Genomic DNA, 25,235 nt, shown 5'->3' on the forward strand with positions numbered 1-25,235 from the left:
CTTGATGCAGTAGTAAGAGCAGGGAAAAAAGCACTTTATAGGCATCTCCCGCAATAAGTGTATAGCTTTTTTTTTTTTTTTTTTTTGGGGGGGGGGGGGGGGGCAATACAATACTTTCATAAAAAGTTTTGCCGAACTTCTCCTTTAAGGGGGTATTCTGACTGATTTTTTTTTTCTAAAAATGTGCTTAGCCTGGGGGAAACATTAAAAAAGACATATCCTTTCTCCCCCAGCTACAACAATTCTCCTAGATCCATTCCCATTGGACGCCACTGGCTCCAGGAGCTTTATTTAGGAGAATGGTGGATGCATAAATAATATAAAATAAATATATAAATAGAACTGCCAAATAACTTTATTATATTTCCCTCAGGTTCTGAGCACATTCTTAGGACAAAAAAACTGGAAATACCCCTTTAAGAGCAGTGTGTGAGCGCCGAAAAAGACATATTGGGAGTGTGTCCACTATACTATATGCTATGTTGAACTTTTTTGAACATTTTCCACCTTTTACCAGCAGTGCACCACAGTAGCTGTACCTTTAAGTCTGAGAACACGTTCTGGTGCATATGATATTCAGATATAAAGCCATAAAATCTTTAAAGAGCAGTTATCGCATCCCTCCCTACAGTAATTACAAAATGAACTGCACGTGCTAAACAATGGTAGGTGATATTATGCAGTAAAAATATACACCCATGTTGCAATTTCCCCAGTACATCACAAGTCTGCCTAGTTCAATGGATTTGTAATTTGCTCAGTGTTGTTGGCTTCTCATTGCCACCACACATTTATTTAGAGCAGGGGTAAGAAACCTCTTCAGCTGTTACAAAACTACAACTCCCATCATGCCTGGGCAGCCAAAGCTTTATCTTTGGCTGTCCAGGCATGATGGGAGTTGTAGTTTTGCAATAGCTGGAGAGCCAAGGTTCCCTATTAGTGATGAGCAAATAGTATGCTATTCACACTATTCAAGTGTATTTGAATATTCGAACGATAACACAGTAAAAATTCGATTTGCCCTCCCACATCCCCTGGCGCTTTTTTCCAGCCAATAAACATGCAGGGGGAGGGGGGAGGGACAAGCACTAGGAATAAGCAGGACTTTAAAAAAAAAAAACTCTAAATGTGATTGGCTGGCTAAACTAAACCTCCTGAATATAAGAATAGTGGATTTCAGATTCATGTCACTTGCTGGTTGGAGCTAAATGTATAAAAAAACATATATTTAGAAGCTGTTGTGAGACAGGCAGTGTGTTCAGACATCTACTGATAGTTTATTTGTGTGATTGCAGGGTAATACCTGTTATCTTGCTACTACTGATTTGCACAGTCTGCGTTCTGTAAAGGAGTTGAACGGCTTTTTCATTTTATCATTGTAATAAAATGTGATTGCGGGATAATACCTGTTATCTTGCTACTACTGATTTGCGCAGTCTGCGTCCTGTAAAGGAGTTGAACGGCTCTTTCATTTTATTATTGTAAAAAACTATTATATATCTAGTATACGGCTGTATACTGTGATTGTGGGATAATACCTTTTATCTTGCTACTACTGATTTGTGCAGTCTGTGTTCTGTAAAGGAGTTGAACGGCTCTTTCATCTTATTACTGTAAAAAAAAACTATTATATATCTGGTATATGGCTGTATACTGTGATTGTGGGAGAATACCTGTTATCTTGCTAATACTGATTTGTAGTTATCGTTAATTTTATGCTCATCTCTATTCCCTATCCCTGATTTAGAGGGACACACTGGACAGAAAGGGCCTTAAAGCCACTTCAGTGCACACCCAGGACACCACTAACTCTCTTATTACAGACTACATCTCTACTGATGTGGGGGATATTTACTGTTACACAGCTCCCACAGCACTGAAGATTCTAATAAAGATAGAAATGTAAAAAGATCCTTCAAAAGGTGTGTGTTCTGTGGTGGCCAAGCATGCCAACCAATGAGAACAACAGCAATGCTATTCTTTGGTGAGTAAAATTACTCAGGCGTGTGATAGCTGCCACAAAGTTTTACGTTCCCAGGCACTAAAAATTAATTTAGAGTAATTTTACTATGTATGGTATTAGGTATTATTTCTAGGTGGGTATTGTAGATTGTGGAAAGGGGGTCTACACTATCACCTGCTATAGGCAAGAAGTTCTTTTAAGGCTTACTAGTCATATGCTATATGTCTCTTGGTATAAGGGTAAAACATAAAGACCTCTCTATTCCCGTGCAGGTATGGATATCCTATATAGGAGGTAACCATAAGAGAGACAATTGTTTCCTGTGAATGTATGTTTATGTCAGTAAATGTCTATGTCTAAAAATAAGCTTAATGAAATAGAATAAATAAAACTTACCTATGATGACAGCACCAATAAAGAGACTGGTCAGCACTCTCACCAACCAGAAAGTCCTCTGTAAATGATATGTTACAATGGGTCAGTCATTCATTCTATGCTTTCCTATTTTGAAGAGAATTCTACATTTCAACATTATCAACTGGTAATAGAGTCACACATGGTATACAGCGTCTAAATACATTCATTGAGGGAAAAAGGGAAAGCTAACGTAAGCTGCATAACTATATTTCCTGATCTTTCCCCTTGGCTTTTCGAGAGATTAGTCTAGATTAGGTTCTGGACTCATATCAATAATACATCATATGGAGGTATATAAATCACTAAAGAGTAACCTTACTACATATTACAGCCTTGTACAACTCACAACACCAAAGAGCTGTATTCAGATCACTTATGTGTGGCCTCTTGGATCCCCACAGTTCCTGATTTATCAAGGACTTGGACAAGGCAGAGATTTCAGAGTCCCCCCCCCCCAACAAGGGTCAAGTTTAAAGTGTCCCAAGATATGCTGTAAACTATAATATAGAACACACTCACTAGTTTTCCTCTGATCCCAGGCAATATGACAATGAAAGTGGCAGCAGTGACCAGGGATATTACTATAATCTGAAAGATCCGGGTGTCAAAAAGGAATGGTGTTCTCCACATGGAGTAAAACGGGAAAACCGCTGTTTGCATGATGATTTTCTATTGGCCAGGAGACCTGGTAAGAGCAAAAAAAAACAACACATTATATTAAGGTACAGTCTCAATGATTTATTTTATCCATGTATTACTTTTAATCCTCATATTGTATGTTATCCCTTCACAAGCACAAATTAATATTTGTGAAATAACATTACATTTTGAGAAATGAATTTTTGTCTAAGACAGCTGGATAAATCAAGGCCATTGTTTGTATTGATTGACTCTTTCCCATAGACTTTATTAAATAAAAAACAAACAAACAACAAACTGCATTTTTTATACCTACTTTTATGCTGCTTTCTTCTTTTCATTTTACAATATGTGAACCCAGCCTTAGGCTGACCTTCTTGCCCAGCATTTATGGTATGTTGTATTTTATATGGTGAAGAAATGATATGTACTATTTATGGAATCATTATCAGTGTGGCAAATATAAAATACTCCCTTCCCAGCTGACTAACAATGTCTGTCACTTTCGTCTGCCCAATTAAGCCCCACCTCTGGGTGTCAGCATGCTTAATAGACAGCTTACCTCAGTTCAAAATGCTTAAGGTTTTTTGTAGGATGATTGTACCTAATTTAGGAACACATGGAGGACTGCAGGCAGGTTTTCAGCAATGCAGATGAAGTAATGTGACTTAATGTACTTATAATATTCTTCAGCAGTTACCCTAACATCAAAAAGTGCCTGTTGATAAAGTATAAACCTTCCCGTACTGTGTCATTTAAGATAAAACTAACAATGCCATGTTATGCATACAGTATGAGAAAGTAACAAGGACACAGTGATTAATAGATGGTACAAGGCAGTATGACACTGCAAGCAGACATTCCCTCATCAATTACCTGCTCCTAATCTAAGTGGAAACTCTTGATTTACAAAAGTGGTATGGCCTGCCTCTGTCAGGTACTATGCTTTTTAATAAACAATTTCAATTTACATTTGACACATATGTTACTGAAACTGCCCCAGCCAAGTTACCAAAGAGCCATTAAAGAGGTACTCCAGTCAATATATTTTTTCTTTCAAATAAACTGATATCAAAAGGTGTCAGATATTCTTAATTAACTTCTGTTAAAAAAAACAAAACTGAAGTCTTCCAGTACTCATCAACTGCTGTATGTCCTGCAGGAAGTAGTGCATTCTGTCCAGTCTGACACAGTGCTCTCTGCTGCTGCCTCCATGTCCATGTCAGGAATTGTCCCGAACAGTAGCAAAACCCTGTAGAAAACATGTCCTGCTTTGCAGACTGGAAAAAATACACCGCTTCCTTCCAGATTTACAGCAGCTGATAAATACTGGAAGATTTGAGATTTAATTTTAATAAAAGTCAAATACAAATCTCTGGCGCTTTTTGGCACCAGTTGATTTGAAAGATTTTTTTTCTTTGCTTTTAACTGAATTCTCACAACATCATTCCATGATTGATTTTCCAGACCTCTGTCTTTAACAAAGTTGACTTTTTCCTCCTGTGAGAAACATTTATTAACGTTGCGCTGGTGTTGTACACCATGGAGAAGGCACAGATCCTTACCATCTCTGTAACCCCTGCTCTCCTGATGTGTGGGCAGAGGAAGGGGGTGCTGCAAAGTGGAAAGGAAGCATGGGCCTCTTCCACGCCTAAATTATCAAGGTTTATGGATGAAAACAGGCGCAAGTCATGCAAAAATCTATACCTGTAAATCTTCGCACAAGTCCAGCTGTGTGACTTTACTAAGAGGCATGCACCTTAGTGATTCCTGTCAGGAAAATGGTGACAAGGCTTTATAGCGTAACAGTATACAGTATATCCACGAGACCTCTGCAACCTGTAACACAATAGTAGCATACACTTGTCTCTGAACATATGAATAAGTGTTTCTATGTTTCACTTTATGTTATGGTTTTTATGGTTTAGTGTACATATTTTCATATTATAGGGAGGGGTGAGCAGTGTTGTGTGGCTTAATATTTTTTTTTTTTTGGTGTGTGTGTGTGTGTGTGTGTGTGTGCCTGTATGTGAGGTGATATGTTATGTGGGCTGCTTGGTGCTGTGTGTTTATGTGCCAAAGCTGCCTTTAGGTCCAGTCATATCCTGAAGGGAGACGTGTGAATGTTAAGTACCTTTTGAATATAATTTACCTTATGCATCATTGAATCATCCTAAATAAAATATGCAAATATATTTTATCCCTTGTTTACCAGTGCTAAACGCCTAGCAGCAATTTTCAAAATCTAAACCAAAGGGGATGTGAAATAATGCGTGCTTAGTAGAGATGAGCAAAAGTTTCAAAAGTTTAGTTTGGCAGGTACGCAATACTTTAGTGTAAAGTTCAGGTTCTTACTGAACCGCACTAAAACAGCTAAACAATTTTACATGTTTAGCTGTTTTACTGCGGTTCCAAAATGTCACTCATCATACTTACTTACGCATACTTACATGTCATTTGGCAGGCAGAGACAGGGAAAAGCCAGACATCTCCTCTTTGTCTGCCAAATAAATCAGTTTTTTTTTAACACTGCAAGGGTGCCATCCTCCTTTTATTGCTATTGGACTTGTGTTTTGGTTTATAGACTGAGCACCACTTAGGTTGTCCTGGACTGAGCAAGGTTGGTCCTCCTGTGTGTATAACTAGGCAGTGCCATCTGCTTTATCTTTACCGCATTGGCTTGCTTGAGAAGTGGCAGCCCACTCAGCCAATCAGAGACTGACTGGGACGGGACAGAACAGAGGCCAGGGATTGGCTGAGCAGGCTGTCACTCTTGTCTCTAAAGGTGTTGTCCCATCCTAGACAGCCAGTGATTGGTTTAGTGGGCTGTCACTCTATAGATGGCTGAAGAGTCTTCAGTGAAGACACCAGAGATGAGCAAAGCGAATCCAATAAATCAAAATCCGCTGCGAATTAGGCCATCAATTTGCTTCATTTTGCTAAGCAAATTCCTGCCCACACTGTCTGGAGCGTCATTGGGCGGGAGAAAGGGAATAACCATAATCCCTAGCGCCTGTCCAATCAGCTGCAGGCCCCTCTGTGAAGTCAGCACCTCACCCGCCCCATCTCTATAAGGTGGTTTGTTTTACAGAGGATACGCAGCAGTTAAGGCAGAGCAGGGAGAAACTAACAGAGTGATTTAGGGAAGAAGAGAAGAGGATAGGAGGGCTGATTGTAAGTCATTGTTTGTTGTAGCTGTCAACCAAGTGTCAAGTTTACCAGGTAACTGGGTGCCTATAGGAATTCATTGGGACCAGAGAAGACACAGTCCATATTATTCACTCACTGGGCAATAAGTGCTCACGCTCCACTCCTACTGTGTTAAACAAATTTGTTTTAATTATTGAACTGAGTGTGCACCTTACGTAATCAGTGCTCGCACTCCACTCCTACTGTGTCATACAAGTTGGGTTTCATTACAGTGGAGTAATACGCCACTGATCCACCAAGGTCTACTGCTGTCCATGGTGGAAACTTTTTTTTATTGTTATTTTCCAATTTTGAATACTTTTACAAGAACATGCTTTAATAAATTTGTTCTTCTGTAATAGTCTAAGTACTGTAGCTATTATAATTTGGCAGTTTTTATTGAAATTCCTTAAGATTCGATTTGCGAATCTTAACGGGTTTCACTCAAAATTTGCGAAGCTCGCAAAACAAATTTCCAGCTCATCTCTAGCCACAAGAGGACACCGGTAAGCATGGTGACGGTGACACTTTAACTTGAGATAGATACACCTAGCTCAACATAGATCAGAAATAGAATACAGGCAGGGATGTGGCCTGGTTCCTTTCTGCTGTGGTAAACAAATAATAATAATATTATTGCTGCTTTTTTGCTAAAGACAGAAAAAATGTGAGCAGAGATGGACTCAGAAGCTTTTACAAAGTTTTATAAGTCTTTAGCAGAAATAGCAGGCTCAAAACTGAGGGAAGGATACAGATAAGGTAATAACATGCATGGAATGAATTGTTAGTCTCCAGATGATTTTACATATATTTGATGATTTTACATATATTTTACTAAACCGGAGAACCCCTTGAGAGGCAAAGCTAGACATGAATCCAGCTGGAAGCAGACTTTAACTTCTTTTAGGAGACACAATGGGGGACATTTATTAAGTCCGTAATTTTTTGCATCGGGCTTAAAAATGTCCCCGTGGCAAAGAGGCTGACAGGATTTATGTTGAGGTGCAATGCCTCTACACAAATCCTGTGCGCACTGTAGCCCCTCTATGTGAACAAAGTGAAACCTACGTCAGTTCCAGAGGAAAAATGTTAAGTGCAATGCATGCAGGGGCCGTGCCCCCTCTGTGTACAGCCACACACCCCTTTACGCCCTCCCTAGCCTTTTTGATAAGCAAAAAAAGAGACAAAAGGCTAGACATAAATCAGAGAGTGCACTCCACTATATAAATTATCAAAAAATGAATTTTATTGCAAAATAACATAGAACACTACACAATACACTTAAAAACAATTAAAAGGTTCCAATCAGGAACATACAAATTCCTCTTTCGGGGGTGTTAGCTCCATGACCCTTGCTCCACTCAGGCACTGAGATTTGCTTTGAATTTGTGGGTGATATCTATTTATTTATATACACAAATATATATATTTTTTTAATAATTTGTGTTCCAATGCAGTTCTTTGGTTTGATCAGTTGACACAGGGGTTGATATAGGGGTTAGGTTTTTTCCTTCTTTTCTCCTCATTTACTTTTGGGGTTTCATTATCGTGTTATTGCATACTTTTTCCCTCTTATCTAGAACTTGATTAGGTCTCATTTTGTATGATATTGGTGTTTTAGGTAATAGTGTTTTTTTGCACGCAGTGCCTTGGTTCTGATTAAATTATTTTATAATATTGGTCCTAATTTTGCTTGGGTCATGTTAGCAATATTATTTGTATGCTACCCCCCGTTGGTCTGATGCCCAATACCTGTTTTGTGGGCAGACCATGAATTTGTACGTTCCTGATTGGAACCTTTTAATTGTTTTTAATTGTATTGTGTAGTGTTCTATGTTATTTTGCAATAAAATTCATTTTTTGATAATTTATATTATATTTATGTCTAGCCTTTTGTCTCTTTTTTTGCTTATCGTTATGGATATCTAGACATTGAGTGGCACCCCGTCTTTGTATGTATTTTTCGGTTGAGCCACCTGCTTAGTGTTTTTTTCTCCCTAGCCTTTTTGACACATTCGGTGCAGTGGGACCAAATGCAAATAAAATATTAGCAAAACCAGTGTTTGCGAAAATATTTTCGGGCATCGGCCCATCTACGACATAAAATTTTTTAGCCTAATAATAAATGTCCCCCCAATGTGTCCATGTGCGGTGCTTCCACATGGGTCTTTCTCAGCTATTGGCACTTTCAATGGGAGCTTTAACACTGAACTGTGCTGAATAGAATTGACATCTCAATGATAGCGGGAATTTTCATAGTGGCCAATATCATATTACTATGCTACTATTCTGCGCACCTATACTACACAGTGAATGGGTCTGGAAGCAGTTTGGCTCTGTTCACTCTGTAGCAATGGTGACATGTAACTGCAGACCAGGGGAACACCATGTTGGCTTTGTCTACTATTTTGCATAAAACTTCCAAAGCTTCAGGGAAGAAAACACTACTATTTGTGCACACCCAGGTATACACGGTGTTATGCACATAATATTTTCTCATATTTTCCAAAATTACCTATATGAATTGTAGTCATTGTAATTTTCCATTCATCAACTATTCGAGTATAATTGAAAGGTTTTTGAACAAACTGCCTATGATAACAGTATATATATATTTTTTTAAAACACTCAAAATGCAAGTTATTATGCACAGCAGAGTTTTCAACCTTTTTATTTGTATTAAGAACAAAAAAATGGTCATTTGTGACATTATAAGCATTAGCAGATTATTACAAACTGAAATCAAATAGTTTTCAAGTCAAAAATTTATTCTAGGTGATGTTATAATTGCACAGGAGACCCCTTGCACAAAGGAGCTTCTGAACTCTCTTGTGCATTGAATTTGTCAGTTTTTGGATGGCTGATACCCTCCTAGAGTTGTTGCTTAGATGTGAACTACCTCCCTCCATCATACACACTGCTTTTTGATTATGCTCCAGAGGTTCTCAATGGGGTTGAGGTCAGGGGAGCATGGGGGGGGCCACACCATAAGTTTGTCCCCTTTTATGCCCATAGCAGCCAGAGATGCAGTTAGATGCAGAGATGTGTTATTTGCAGCATGAGACGGGGCATTATCATGCATGAAAATGATCTTGCTGCAGAATGCACGGTTCTTCTCCTTGAACCATGGTAGGAAGTGCTGTTTGAGAAACTCCACATACATTATGGAGTTCATCTTTACCGCTTCAGGGATCCTAAAGGAGCCTACAATCTTGCTCCCCATGATTCCAGTCCAAAACATTACTCCACCTCCTCCTTGTTGGCGCCGTAGGCGTGTTTACATGGGGTGTCCATCAACCAGCCATCTTCTACTCTATCCATCTGGACCATCGAGCCCTGCATGGCACTCATCGGTGAACAAAACTGTTTTGAAGTCAGTCTTCATGTATTGTTTGGCCCACTGGAGCCGTTTCTGCTTGTGTGCGGTAAATAGAGGAGGTCCACAGAATGGCTTACGCACAGCTGCAAACCTCTGAAGGACCCTGCATCTTGTTGTTCAGGGGACATTGGAGGCACCAGCAGCTTCAAAAACTTGTCTGCTGCTTTGACAAGGCATTTTTGCAGCTGCTCTTTTAACCTGACGTAATTTTTTTGTTGGAAAGAGTCCACAATTTTCCCTTATGAGCGTGTGTGTTGGCAATCAGCTACATACTTCTTGATTGTGCGTTGATTACCATGAAGTGACTTGGCAATGTTGATTGTAGTCATGCCTTGACCTAAACACTCTACACTAAACAATTTGTTGCTTCTCAGCAGCCGACAGATCCTTTTTTTTCCCCATTTTGGCTCAAAATGTAGGCTGCTTAATATTGTGGGACAGCCTTCTTAAGCAGTTTTGCCTTTAACCCCTTAAGGACCGGGCCTGAAATGGCCTTAAGGACCGGAGCAAATTTTATGAATATGACCTGTGTCACTTTATTCATTAATAACTTCGGGATGCTTTTACCTATCCGGACGATTCTGAGATTGTTTTCTTGTGACATATTGTACTTCACATTTCTAGTAAATTGGAGTCTATACTAATAACGAATCTTTATGAAAAAAAACAAAATAGCGTGAAAAATTGTGAAAAAATGCATTTTTCCAACTTTAAAACTTTTCTGCTTATACAGAAAATGGTTATACCACATAAATTATATATTAAATAGCATTAGCAACACGTCTACTTTATGTTGGCGGCATTTATTAAACTATCTTTCATTTTTTTTTAGACAATAGAAAGCGTAAAACATTAGCAGCAAATTTCCAAATTTTCAGTAAAATGTCAAAATCAGATATTTTTAGGGACCTGTTCAGGTTTAAAGTGTATTTGAGGGGACTGTGTGTTAGAAAGCCCCACAAAGCACCCCATTTCAGAAACTGCACCCCCCAAACTCTGCAAAATCACATCCAGAAAGTTTTTTTAACCCTTTAGGGGAGTCACAGAAATAAAAGCTAAGTGTGTAAGAAATTTGAAAATTTTAATTTTCTGTGCAGAGATTTTATTGTAATCCAATATTTTTCATAATTATGAACCTATTACCAGAGAAATGCACTCCAATATTGATTTCCCGTTTCTGCAGTTTATAAAAATATCCCATATGTGGCCCTATTGCGCTATTTGACGCAACAACAAGCCTCAGATATAAGGGAGCGCTTAGTGAATTTCAATGGCTCCGTTATATTTGGTCATTTCTGACTGTACCACTTCAGGTTGGCAGAGGCTCTGGGGTGCCAAAACCTAAAAAACACCCCTAAAGGGACACCATTTAGAAAACTACACCCCTCAAGGAATGTAACAAGGGGTGCGGTGAGCATTTGGACCCCACAGGTGCTTCACAGATTTTCCGAACAATGTAGCGTGAAAAAAGACAAAAGTATTTTTTACACTAAAACGTTGTTCTAGCCTTCAATTTTTCATTTTCACAAAGGGATAAAAGGAAAAAAAAAAAACACCAAACATGTAGCGCAGTTTCTCCCGAGTACAGAATACCCCACATGTGGACATAAAGTGCCAAGCGAGCGCAGGAAGAGCCTCCAAAAGCCAATTGGCTTTTGGAAGCTGGATTTCACTGGAATGGATTTCAAGGGCCACGTCGCATTTACAGAGCCCTCGTGCTGCCAAAACACTGGAACCCCCCACAAGGGACCCCATTCTGGAAACTACACCCCTCAAGGAATCTAACAAGGGGTGCAATGAGGATATGGACCCCACTGGTGACGGGCACAAATGTGGAACAATGTGACGTGAAAGTGAAAAATTTCATTTTTTCACTTTCACGGCACAAATGTGGCCGTCATTAAGCGGTCCATATCCTCATTGCACCCCTTGTTAGATTCCTTGTGGGGTGTAGTTTCCAGAATGGGGTCACTTGTGGGGGGTTTCCAGTGTTTTGGCAGCACGAGGGCTCTGTAAATGCGACATGGCGTTCATCATCCATTCTAGCCAAATCCAACCTCCAAAATCCAAATGGCACTCCTTCTCTTTGGAGGCTTGCCCTGCGCCCACATGGCGCTTTATGTCCACATGTGGGGTATTTACGGACTCGGGGGAAATTGCTCTACACATTTTGTGTTTTTTTTTTCTCTTTTAACCCCTTGTGAAAATGATAAATTCAAGGCTAAACCAACATTATAGTGTAAAAAATGTAATATTTCATTTTCACGCCACATTGTTCCACATTTGTGCCCATCACCAGTGGGGTCCATATGCTCACTGTTTTGGCAACACAAAGGGACTTTTAAATCCAACATGGCCCCTCGAAATCCATTCCAGCCAAATCCAGTCTCAAAAAACCAAATGGCGCTCCTTCCCTTTGGAGGCTTACCTTGCACCCACATGGCGCTTTATGTCCACATGTGGGGTATTTCTGTACTCAGGGGAAATTGTTCTACACATTTAGTTTTTTTTTATCTTTTAACCCCTTGTAAAAATGAAAAAATCACGACAAGATCAATGATTTAGAGTAAAAAAAAAAAAAAAAAAAAATTACACTAATGTTGGTCTAGCCTTGATATTTTTCCATTTCCACAAGGGGTTAAAAAAGAAAATAAACTCAAAACGTGCAGGGTAATTTCCCCTGAGTACGAAAATACCCCACATGTGGGCATAATGTGCCATATGGGCACAGGGTAAGCCACCAAAGGGACAGAGCGCCATTTAGAGACTGGAATGGAGGATGGAGGCCATGTCGCAATTACAAAACTCCTGTGCTGCCAGGATAGTAGAAAGCCCCCCACAAGTGACCCCATTCTGGAAACTACACCCCATAAGGAATCTAATATGGGGTGCAGTGAGCATATGGACCCCACTGGTGATGGGCACATGTGTAGAACATGTGCCGTGAAAATAAAAAATACCATTTTTTTTCATTTTCACATCCCAAATGTGGCCGTCACCAGGGGGCCATATACCCGCTGCCCCCCTTGTTAGATTCCTTATGGGGTGTAGTTTCCAGAATGCGGTCACTTGTGGGGGGTTTCTACTGTCCTGGCCGCACAGAGGCTTTGTAATTGCATCATGGTATTCTCTAAAGGGAATGGCGGCCATATCTATTTAGCTGGGGAAAAGGGACCATTCTAATTTATTTGGGGGTATTAGGCCAATTATTAGTTTATAAGGTTAAAAATGACAGGTGTCCATCAAATTCAACCTGTGTTGATCCAGAGGAAGGCAAAAAACCCTCGTAAGGCAGACAACAGTAGCCACAGGGAAAAAATTCCTTCCCGACTCCATAATGGCAATCAGAATAGTCCCTGGATCAACGTGACCCCTGAAATAGGAATAAGGGACAGAATTTAGATAATGTAGAACCCCAATGATGTGTGGTACGCCTTGAAGCGATCCAGTATGCAGAGGCCGGGGTGATCAGGACAGGTGTCACACTGGAAAATGGTGTCCTTCCTGATCCCCCTGTTACGCCACACTCTGCACTTCTTCTGGGGTCTCCCTTTCTCCAGTGTGGGGGACGTCACCTGGAAAATGTTGCCCTGGTGCGATATGGGGTCCTTCATATCCAGAAGCGCTGGGTCTGCTCCATGGCTGCTAAATATTAGGGCTCTATTACTGCTTCTGATATTTTCGGATCGTGCCGCAAGCTACAGTAGCTCAGGCAGGGAGGGACCGGAAGAGGGGGTGCTGGTATAAAAGTTATCCGTACGGGTGGTAACCTTTATCCAGCAGTGGGAAGATCAGTTCCCAAATGATCTCTCCACTAACTCCGAGGATGGGGGGGCATCTGGGGGCAGGATTCAGGTGTCCCTTCCTTCATACACTGTATTAGTACCTGCACACTGCGGAATGGCGAAGGATAACCCTTTGTGCATTCCGCAGCTGGCACCCGCCGGCGGACTGATGCGGGCGCGCGTCTCCGCCCGTGTCATAGACTCGATTCTATGCACGGGCGGATTCCGCTCTCCGTCCAACGTATTCATTCTTTGGATGGACGATGGAATCCGCCTGTGCATAGGATGGAGTTTATGACACGGGTGGAGACGCGCGCCTGCATCAGTCCGCCGGCGGCTGCCAACTGCGGAATGCACAAAGGGTTATCCTTCGCCATTCCACAGTGTGCACGTACCCTAAATCTGTAAGTGTACCCTGAGGTACTCTCACAGAGTTAGTAGAATTTCACGCCATACCGTCATCTCTTATTGGGACGGTACTGGCGGAAAAGACGTGTCTGGGAGGCAGCGTACGCTACGCTACCCCCAGATACGTCATTTGATGATGAGGATGAATGGAGGAATAAAGGATCCCCCCATTCATCCTCACTGGCTGTTTCGGTGTCGGAGGCAATAATAGCGTATGTGTCCGATACCGAAAACACGCCGGGGGCCACTTTTATATAGGGATTGGTATATGGGGTATGTAGTGGTGTAGTGTCAAACTTTATTCAATGTAGTGTAGTGTGGTGTAATGTAGTGTTTCTTACAGTAAGTATAAAAAAAAAAACCTACGCCAAAAATGGTGTTGCTGATAAGTGCCGCACTTATGTGCGGCACTTATCAGCAGACCGTGGCAGTAGGATATAGAAAAAAAACACCCTACGCCAAAAAGGAGGAGTTGCTGATTAGCAGCGCACTTTCGTGCGATGCTGATCAACACTCAGCGGCGATAGGGTGCGGAAAATAGAAAAAAAAACAAAAACCTTTATTACATACTGAACATCCCTATAGTGGCTGATACGTGTATTACACTTATCAGCCGCTAGGGGGCAGCAGAGCGCAAGAGCCGAAAAAAGACGACGCTGGAGCCAAAAATAGCCGAAAAAAGCCGATCAGGACGTCACGGAAGGAGCCGAAGACCCGACCAAAAGACGAGGACGCCGCTAACCCGGAAGACGCCGATCAGGACCCCGGGACAGGTGACTAATGTACAAATACCTGCTCTGGACCCCTCAGCTACCTAGCTGAGGGGTCCGGAGCAGGTATTTATAACTTTTGGTGACTTTGATCGCCGTGAACGGCCAGCTGGTACCGGACGGCCGTTCACGGCGATCGGGCCGGTGGCACCGTGTCCACCATTACTTTTTACAGTAATGGCGGTCGGTGCCGTCCTCGGACAGCACCGACCGCCATTTTTTTCGGGGTCATTGGGCCACCGATGGCCCGGAAAGGTTCCGATCGCCGCTATTGGCTGATCTGAACTGATAAGCCAATAGTGGCGATCGCCGGCATGGCGGGGGGGGGTTAACAACCCCCCTTGCCGACAGGGAGAGATGGCCAGCAGTGTATTTCTGCAGGCCATCTCTCCCGATCGCATGCGGTCGGTCCGCGGCGCCCTCTTAAAGGACCCGCGTACCGGTACGTCATGGGTCCTTAAGTGACAGTGATCCATGACGTACCGGTACGTCATGGGTCCTTAAGAGGTTAATTGGACATGCCTGCCAAACTAATTAGCAAAGGTGTCTGCAATTGCTTTCAGTGATATAAAGAGCTCTGATACACATCAGCATCAATGAGTTTATTTGACAAACAAAAAAATTCTTACCTTATCATGCCTAAACACTTTTGCATAATAATTTGGAACACAGTGTAGATCAATAACTTTAGTAGATCAGGCTATTAATTAAAAAAAAAAAGAAAAGAAAATACAGACCTATACATGTTAAAATAAACTAGCATGCATAAACCAGAATGCAATAGGTGCTGTATTACACAGTTATATATCCAACTTCTGATGAAGTTGAGCAGCACAACATGTGGGCTCTCCTGTCCTACTGCTATTGGGATAACTTTAGATATCTTGATGCAGGGTAATTATCCCTATTGTACACTGTCTTTACTTAAAGCCCCTATTTCACTGGTCGTTTTAGCGGAGCAAAAGAGCACTCTCATCGCTCGTTTGCTCCTCGTTCCCCGCTCGCTGTCGCCGCTCTTCAACGCGGCGGCAGCGAGCGGGTGATTGCAGGAGGGGCGGCGGGGAGCTGCGGGAGGGCTGTCCAGGTGATCACTGACAGGGCCGGACTGGGACTAAAAATCAGCCCTGGCACTCCAACCTCAGCAGCCCACATACCATATTCTCTCTGATATATTATGGATAGCGGTGTATAATACACGCTGCAGCAAATTCTGCTTCAATTGTCAAAGTTCCTCACTACTTCACTTAAATATGCAAAGCCCATCATCAACACATAAAAATAAAGATATAACATGATCTGCTGTGAATTTGATGGTTTAGGTGTAGGGGGGTGATATAAGTGACAGGACCTTTAGTCCAGTCTGAACTTTTAAAACCCTTCTTTTTATTACCAGCTGAAGTGTCACAGAGGCGGAACCGAGCCACAGCAGCCCCTCCTGTTCTGACTGATTGAGATACAGGGCAATGCTATAGCTGTCGTCGAGACACATTAGCTGATAATTAAAAAGGTTTATTAGAAAAGTTTACACTGCACTAACGGCCACGGCTCTTATATCTCCCACACAACTGTTTGCCGGGATCTACAACTCCATACCTGGTACGGACCTCATAGATTCCCTTTCAATGGGGAAAACCATGTCTGCTTTCTTCCAGAAACAATGCTACTCTCCTCCTCAGTTTGGGTGTGGTATTGCAGCTCAGTTCCATTGAAGTGATAGGAGCCAAGTTGTAATACCACACACAACCTAAGGACAGGCAATGTTTTTGGTGTTGTGATGTTGGGATTGTACATGTATGTGCAATCAAATATATCAAAGAGCTGCTAGATATCTGTTTAATACTGGATCTATCTTTCTATCTACCATATCTTATCATGTATCTCCTATCTCTCTATCTATCTCTATCTCTATATCTCTTTCTTATCTATCTCCTATCTATCTATTATCTATCTATCTATCTATCTCTTTTCTATCAATGCAGCTAAAAAATTTAGGGAAAAATTTAGGATATACAGAAAGCAAACAAATATATAATATTAACCCTGATAAGTATTATCACTATACATGTTACCTCCACACTGTTACTAAGCATAACCAGTAAACAAAGACCAATATTATCAATAATACCAGTTTACAAGTAACAAATAATACCTCTGCACTATGACCATTACCATCATATAATGACCAATACCACCATACTGATACTGAATAAAATCCACTATATAAGGACATATTACCAATAGTACCACTATATACAGGATAAGTAATACAGTCATAGTATGATCACTATCACCACCATACAGTGACTTTATAATACCACTGTACTGTTACTGAATAAAATCACTATATAAAGACCAATATTCTTCCTAAGCAGTGACCATATAATAGTAGATCCTAACTGTATAAACGTTCTGCAGACCATATAAATGATTATAGTGCAGGTATATCCTGTGACTCACATGAGGCGTCTTCTCTGCATGGATTGCAAGTGATGTTTTTTTCTTAAGTTGTTCACCTTTCCTTTTCCTCTCTGTCTGACTCGGCCATCATGAAGTTTTCTCCGGCCATGACTCGTCTTCACAGGATCTACCAGACAAACATTTTAGGCTCCTCAATCCAGCCTTATCCACATCTATATAAAAATTTGCCAAGTGTATTGCTTCAAATTGTAACCGTGCTCCCTCTGTGTCCCTGTATAAGCAGTTAGGCTCAGTTTGTGCCTCCGAATGGTAGTCTGGCCCCTCTGCACACACCCATATAGTATTTTAGTATCAGGCCCCCTCTGTACCCCATATAGATATAGGCCTCCTCTGTGCTGTGTTGCCATATAGTAATAGGCCACTCTTCTATAGAAGTTTGGGCCCCCTCTGTGCTCCCATATATTGAGTTCCTCCTCTTTGTACTAGACCCCCCTCTATGCCTGTATATGGCCCCACTGTACCCACATACAGTACAGTATAGTATAATATAATATACCACTGTATAGAGAAGGGCCCCCAGTGCAGCACACCCACATAGTAAAAGGGCAGTGTATTATACTGGCCCCTCTGTGCAGTCCCCACATAACATAGCCCCCAACCCCCACACCCCACACTGTGCTGCAGTATAGTTTGCCATCCTGTGACACAAATAGAATAGGCTCCCTTTGGCTATGCAGCCCCCATGTGAAAAAAAAAGTATACTCACCTCCTGGCTCCGGTCTCCAGCTGCCTCTTCTCCCTTCTGGCCCTTCTCTCTTCTTCTTCCTGCTGCGGCTTAATGGCCGCTCTGCCCCTTTAAAATCCTTTGTACAGCAGACGTGCCGCACGCAGGCACGTCTGCTGAACTCTACCCCTGGCGTCTGACGTCACTTCCGGACACGCCGCAGAGGCCGGAGATCAAAGGAGAAGAATGCGCCACCGCCAGCTACAGTCCCCAGCAGCTATTCTCTGCTGAAGCACGGCGGCGGTGTCTTCTCCTTTGATCTCCGGCCTCTGCGGCGCGTCCGGAAGCGACGTCAGCGGTAGAGTTCAAAAGGATTTTTAAGGCAGCAGCCCTCAGGTGTGCTTGGGGGGAGGCGGTGACCGGACCAAATGCCTGCCCAGAATGACCCTGGCAGAGGCTGAGTGAACAGTGCGGCGGTTGGCCGCGCTGTTCACTCAGCCTCTGCAAAGGGCCCACTGATCGGTAATCTTAACGGCCCAGCGGGCATTTGCCCGCTGTGCCAGATTACCAATCCAGGCCTGATCACTGATCATCCGGGCCGCCCATAGGATACAGCAACGTCTGCTGCCGACGCTCCTATTCAACGGAGTGACGGCAGCAGATCGTTGCTGTATCAGTCGCTTGTTTTTCAACATGTTGAAAAACAAGCGACTGCAACGATCAGCCGACATGAATGATGTCGGCTGATCGTTGCACTCTATTCCACGAGACGATTATCGTCCGTAGCGGCCGAAATCGGCCGAAAATGGACGATAATCGCTCCGTGGAATAGGGCTTTAAATCATCAAAAAGCTGCTGGTAAGTCCGCATTAGCACAAAAAATGGCTCATAAAAACATTTAGTAAAACACTGATATATATATTATAGCAAAATTAGAAAAAATAGAAAAGACATAAAGATAGATAAAAAGATGAAGTAGCAAAATGTTGTGCTGTGCTATTTAAAGCCATCCTATTTAAAGAAGTTAACACAATAAATATCACAACTAAAGCCCAATTTAGTGTGACACCCTGCAATTAGAATTTCATAAACTACTTGATAAGCTAAAAGGAAAATCATTAAAGGACAACTCCCGCGCTAAGGAAAAAAATCAAAAACCAATCAGAAACCTAGCTTTTATACTTCTCATCCCTCCTGAGCTGTCACTGTTTGAATTTCCCACCGTCTGTGTACCTTCTGATTTCTAGTCTTGTTCTTCATTTCTTCCTTGCTTCCTGGTTTCAGCTTCCCATGATGCACTTGGCTGCTGTGACAAGCCAGCCCCCTGCTGTGACACAGCAAGTGCCTGCCCCTCCATTCACTACAACTCCCATCATACACTAAACATGACCCCCTCTCTGGCTCTCTTCAGTCAGGCTGCTATATACACACACTGAAGCTGCACACACATACTTTCACCTCACTGTAGTGTACATTCTGCAGGATTAGGTCAGGGCAGCAGGGGAGAGATAAGACGTCTGTGTAGCTGACATGCCGGGAGTGAGGAGAAAGATAAGCAAGTGACATCACTCACTGAGTCCACTCGGCAGCAAGAGGGAGTATGGGGGAGGGGGTCCTGTAGCTGGTTATGTGCCGGGAGTCAGTCACGAGTCATTATTGAGTTGCAGAATGACAGATGGCTTACAGTTGCTCAGCCAATGGGAGCTGAGCAAGCCTAGTCACCTGACCAGGCAGGGGAGGGGGAGGCTGGTGTGACAGAACCTAGAGCAGCCCTCCTGCTGATGACTCATCGTCACTAGAAGGAGCTGAGAGAGCAGCCTGGTGACGACAGTAATTAGGTATGAAGGAGTTTCTTACACTTCCTGGTGGGGGGTTGAGGGGGGAAAAGACAGGGAAGGAGGACAGACAGGTGATTGAAGTATATTACAGTGTTATATAACTTTGTAATGTGCTTCAATTACTGGGAAAAAGTTTTTCATGGGAGTTGTCCTTTAAATATTCCAACACTATAGTAGTCAGCAGTAGACTGATCCCTTTACTAATGGTGGCTCTTGGATCCTCCCTTAACTACCCTACTGCTCCATCTGCACTACTACCACCAGTTAAAGGCTGTTCCGAAATAGTGACCCAAGGACCATTTTGCAGCACAGATGATACAGAGATTAAGGCTGTGTTCTGTACTGCATTTGCAGCGTATATCCCATACGAGTCCTGCAGTGAAGTCTGCTGCCATATGCTGTACAGTTATGCCCTATCGCTCTGCATTCTCGCAGTGGATTAAATGTAGCCACATCCTCCTTAACTAATCATCTGCTGGGCCTTTAAACATGATAGTATCTTACCTGCCTGCACTCCCACTTGTTTCTCCGACTTCCGGGTCACTGGTGTCCCGCTCAGCCAATCAGTGTGCTTTCCCGCCACAATGCACTGACTGGCTGAGTGAGACGCCAGTGACCTTCGAAGTCTGAGAAGTAAGCCGGAGTGCAGGCAGGTAATGTATTATAATGTTTAAAGTCCCTGGAGATATTAGCTAAGAAGGATGGGGCTACATTCTGGCAACAGATCTCGCATAATAGGATATAACTGTATTGCATATCGCAGTGGATTTCCCTGTGGGACTCACAGCATGATATCCACTGCAAATGCGTCTGGGTTCACATGCTGTATGACAGCGGCCATTCTGTAAAAACCGCCCGTCTGTTAAGTTCATTCCGGCCAGTACTCCAGTACCAGCTGGATGAACTTCATTTTTTTTTTTTTTTGGAATGCGGGCGTATTAAGGTGTGCCCGTATTCCAATTACCCATAGCCGACAATGTAAAGTGCGGCTAGAGCCGCACTTTACATTGTCTGCACTATCAGTTTTGTGTGGCCACTATTCAATGAATAGTGGTTGCACAAAACTGATATGTCAATTTTTTGTGTGGCCGAACGGAATCCCAGCTGGAGTGTATACAGTGTGTATACACTCCGGCTAGGATTCCATAGCAATTAAAGCGATCAACAAATTCATTAAATAATGGCTGTGGTTGCAAACCTGCAACTATGGACGTTGTTTAAAGAGTCACTGTCGTATTTTTTTTTTTTGCAGAAATCAATAGTCCAGGCGATTTTAAGAAACTTTGTAATTGGGTTTATTAGCCAAATCTGCCATTATCTGCATGTAAAAAGCCTTTTCCCAGGTCCCCCCCTCCTTCCTCTTTTTCATCCACTCTGAAAAATCTGAAAATTGTGACTTGTTGCAGGAGACGTCCCCTGTCTGCTCTAGGGAGAGGGGAGGGGGGAGGAGGAAGGAGGGAGTTAGCCGGCAGCAGAAAGCAGATAACAGAGGATTACAGGCACGGAGCTGGGTGACAGCTGTAATCCGAGCTCAGACAGGTCACTGGTGATGGTCAGTAGAGATATCCCGTGAGGGATTTGTAGATTAACTCTTTGTTGTCCTGTTTTGGTCTTTTCTTTAGCTCTCTCCATAGGAGAACAATGAAGACAGGGGGGAGAGCTTCAAACTGCTTTTTCATGATAAAAATGCATTTTTCGGATAATAAACCCAATTACAAAGTTTCTTAAAATCGCCTGGACTATTGATTTCTGCAAAAAAAAATTCACGACAGTGACACTTTAATGAATTTATACAGTGTTAACGTAGCCTAAGGCTATGTTCACACTACGTAAGTCTCGGGACGTAGCGCGTTCCGTGAATAAGCGGGCGGAGATTTACGTAGTTTGCATACAATGGAAAGTATACGATGTACGGCTGCACAGTTCACACTACGTACGAACTTACGCCAGGATCGTACACGGCGCCGTAAAAAATGAACCAGACCATTGTTTGAGGACAAAAATGCCGTAACTTACGCCCATAGCGTAACATGCGGTCCCGTACGTAGTGGTGATTTCTTCATTTTTCCACTTTTCTTTGCCGATCCAAAATGTTCTGTGGGGTGTCCGGGGCTAGGCGAAGATTTCCAAGTAAAAGACCGCTGTCAGATCGCTACGTAGGGCGCTCGGGAAGCGTAAGTAGACTACGGGCGTAAGTTCGTGGTCCGTACGTAGCCGGCTGCAACTTGCGTAAATCCGAGGCCGGAGTTTAACACGTATATGTCCGGCCGCGAAAATATGCGGCCGGACATATGCGTAGTGTGAACATAGCCTTAATGTAGAAATAAGCTGATGCCTTACATTTCACTCTCCAGCCTAGTAAGCACCAAATCAGTTTCGGCTTTAGGAATCCACAACATTAAAGCGCTGCAAAATCTGTTGGCACTATGCAAATAAATATTATTTATAAAGAAAAAAATGCATTCATGTATGCATGTTTCATTAAGTGCAACCTATAATCCCACAGTTTTGACCCAAAAGGTGAATCGGCCGTTCACTTTCATGAGATGAGCTTTATGAAATAGGCCCCTGTGCCTACATAAACAAAAAAGGGATGCAGCTCTTTCCATCAGAAATTGACAGTCTGTCCTTAGGAAAGGCCCTAGAGAACCCATTGTACAAAATGCTCAAATTAATATTTAGGGATACTTCAAAAACCATTAAAAAGCTTACATTACATAAAGCTTAACAGAACTTTATAGTACCAAACAGCTTATTATACGTTATACCTTTTTATATAATCAAGTTTTTTAAGTTCCTATTGCAACAAATTGATTAAACATTGTGCACTATTTGTTAAATTGGTTACATCTTATATTGTAAAAGACTATTTTTTATCAGCCTGTGCAAATGTGCAGTTTTTAAAGGGGAAATATCTAACCAGCTTATTCTGAAATCCTCTGCCTGGTAAGCTGTTAGGGGCATTGGGGGCAGGGCTGCTGCACTAATCTGGCCTGCTGCGACTGGCCCCTTCCCTTGATGATCTTGGGGGGAGGGGGGTGGATTGCTGTGCAGGGGTGGTGCTAACCTGCTGATAGTTCCCCTTTAAGTAAAGTAACTTATATCATTCTACTGTTTTTCTCCCCTATGTATCTTATCACTTCCTCGTTCCCTTTCTAATCTGTGACTCTGTTGTGTCCATAAGAGAAACAGATTGCTGAACTCAGGGAGACCAGCTAAATGACGACACTGCCGTCTGCTAGTGAAAGCGCTCAATGCAGTGAAGTCCTAGGTGCATTGCCCCCTGGGAAACATGAATATGCAAAAGAAGAGCCTGTGGAGCCTCATTGAAGAGTCTCAAAACACAGGACTAGCCAGATATCCCTCTGAGAAGGACCCAGCCAAGGGGTAGCTCCTGTTAGGAAACCACCAAATCCACCATATTAAGTGGCCCTATAAGTCAATGTTATGACAAGGGATAAACCAAGGCTAGGTAACCATCCACATACAGCTGTTTCGGGGAGTTGTGTCTGTTGTGTCCATGCAACAGTGCACACACTTTCCCATAACCCCCCTTGATTGCACATGAAGTGGAAACGAACTGCTAGTACTCATAGGACAGATCAGGAGATTGCAGCAAAACTGAGCATGAGTTACCCAACCTAGTGGATACCCAGTGGACCATAAAAAAGGGCAACAGGTTATCACAGCAAAGCAGCACATGGGGGGTTATTAAGTCTATAGCTTTAAAGTTATTCATTTTAGGAAATGCTTGTACATTGGAAAGATGTTTTATTTAATATCCGTCAGTTTAGACCCAGTTTTCTTCATGGCACAACCCCTTTAAATCTTTCTTGATGGGTTTTATGCTTAATTTATCCTAATATATCTGGAACAAGTCTTTGGATCATTTACTTGAGTTTGAGAGCCCTATTACACCAACAGATTTTCTGACAGATTTTTTTAAGCCAAAGTCAGGATTGGATTTAAAAAGAGGAGAAATCTCAGTTTTTCCTTTATGACCTGTTCTCTACAGTCTGTTCCTGGCTTTGGCACAAAAAAAAATCTGTCAGATAATCTGTTGGTGTAATAGGGCCCTGAGACTACATGGTTTTTTGATCAATATTCATTGGAAAAACCAGGAGGGGGTCCAAAACACAGAAAAAGGTTTGTTCCACTCCTGAACCAAAAAAACTAAATTCCACCCACCAATGTGAACCCAGCTTAAGGACTCATTCACACACTGTTAGTTTTTGGAATCTTAAAATGCTTATCAGTATAAAAAGTTTGAGTTTTTCAGAATTTTGTAGCATCTATTGCAATTTATTCAAAGCTGATTTATTTTAATTTGTCACTAATTTGTACCCAAGACATGGATCTGCACTATTTAGCTGAATAGTCAGATGCTCTAAGATGTGTGAGCCTTAGCTTTCTATTCACAACCCCCTAGCCTAATGCAGGCCCCCACAACCTCATTCATATCCACCTAGCCGGATGCAGGCCACCACAACTTCATATTGATACCCCCTAGCCTTATGCAGACCCCCACAACCTCATATTCATACCCCCTAGCCGGATTCAGGCCACCACAACCTCATATTCATACCCCCCCTAGCCTTATGCAGGCCCCCACAACCTCATATTCATACCCCCTAGCCAGATGCAGGCCACCACAACCTCATATTCATACCCCCCTAGCCTTATGCAGGCCCCCACAACCTCATATTCATACCCCCCTAGCCTGATGCAGCCCCCCACAACCTCATGTTCATACCCCCCTAGCCTGATGCAGGCCCCCACAACCTCATATTCATACCCCCTTAGCCTGATGCAGGCCCCCACAACCTCATATTCATACCCCCCTAGCCTTATGCAGGCCCCCACAACCTCATATTCATACCCCCCTAGCCTGATGCAGGCCCCCACAACCTCATATTCATACCCCCTTAGCCTAGCATCCTTTTTTTAAATGAAGTTTCTGCTCACCTGACTATTCAGGAAAAAGTGCAGAGAGTCAACCAAACTTAAACTTTTCTAGCTCATGGTTAGAAGAACTAGGGGGTGTAGCAAAGAAAAAACAAACAAACAAACAAAAAAAAGAAACAGGGAAGCAGCGTGCCCAAAGAAAGTGCCATAGTGTCTGTCCCTGTCCACAAGATCACACGATTCTCAACATGCTTTAAGTAAGTGCCTTTAGTTCTGTGTTCTGTTCTGCAGTCTGTTCCACAATTTTTTTCTAAAGTGTTACAGTAAAATGTTGGCTTGATCTAGGTTTTACATACTACACAGTTCTGTATAGCTACATTAATAGATGTAAGCTTTCTGTTTGTTATTTTTCCACAAAGATCTAGGACGACTTTGCATATTTTTAGCTGGATAATGTACATGTATATACAGTGGTACCTTGGTTTAAGAGTAACTTGGTTTAAGAGCGTTTTGGTTTAAGAGCTCACAGTTTTTCAAAATTGTGACTTGGTTTAAGAGCATTGCTTTGGTTTAAGAGCTCCCTGTACTGGGTGGGAGCGCAAGTGGGGGAGGGATATGGTCTGCATAGCGGGGTCTACAGCACTGTGGATAGCAGATCCACTTCAGGCTGGGGCTTGCATCAGGGGACAGGACTGTGGAGGTAAACTCTTCATAGCTGTAACCCCTCTCTCCCCGGACACATCTGCCCTGCTCATTCCTTCATGCTCTGTGCAGTCTCTGTCAGTCCTGTTTGGTCCATG

The 25,235-nt window shown here is 42.5% G+C and overlaps 1 protein-coding gene across 3 annotated transcripts in view; it reads right to left on the reverse strand.

The window, feature by feature from the left end:
- The window catches only part of LOC138778788 (dual oxidase maturation factor 1-like), a 37,591-nt gene that overhangs the window by 11,222 nt on the left and 1,134 nt on the right, over positions 1–25,235 (reverse strand). The window contains exons 2-4 of one of the 3 annotated variants that reach the window (XM_069956522.1): positions 4,727–4,858; positions 2,900–3,065; positions 2,360–2,417 (exon numbers count right to left, since the gene is read on the reverse strand). In XM_069956522.1, the coding sequence (XP_069812623.1) occupies positions 2,360–2,417; positions 2,900–3,040 (199 nt within the window). In that variant the 5' untranslated portion in view covers positions 3,041–3,065; positions 4,727–4,858. Of the gene's footprint in view, positions 1–2,359; positions 2,418–2,899; positions 3,066–3,335; positions 3,370–4,726; positions 4,859–25,235 lie in introns of those variants that run through there. The other 2 variants (XM_069956535.1, XM_069956530.1) reach the window with 2 other exon arrangements.

This window comes from Dendropsophus ebraccatus, chromosome 1, assembly GCF_027789765.1.
Source record: "Dendropsophus ebraccatus isolate aDenEbr1 chromosome 1, aDenEbr1.pat, whole genome shotgun sequence".
Taxonomy (NCBI): Eukaryota; Metazoa; Chordata; class Amphibia; order Anura; family Hylidae; genus Dendropsophus; species Dendropsophus ebraccatus.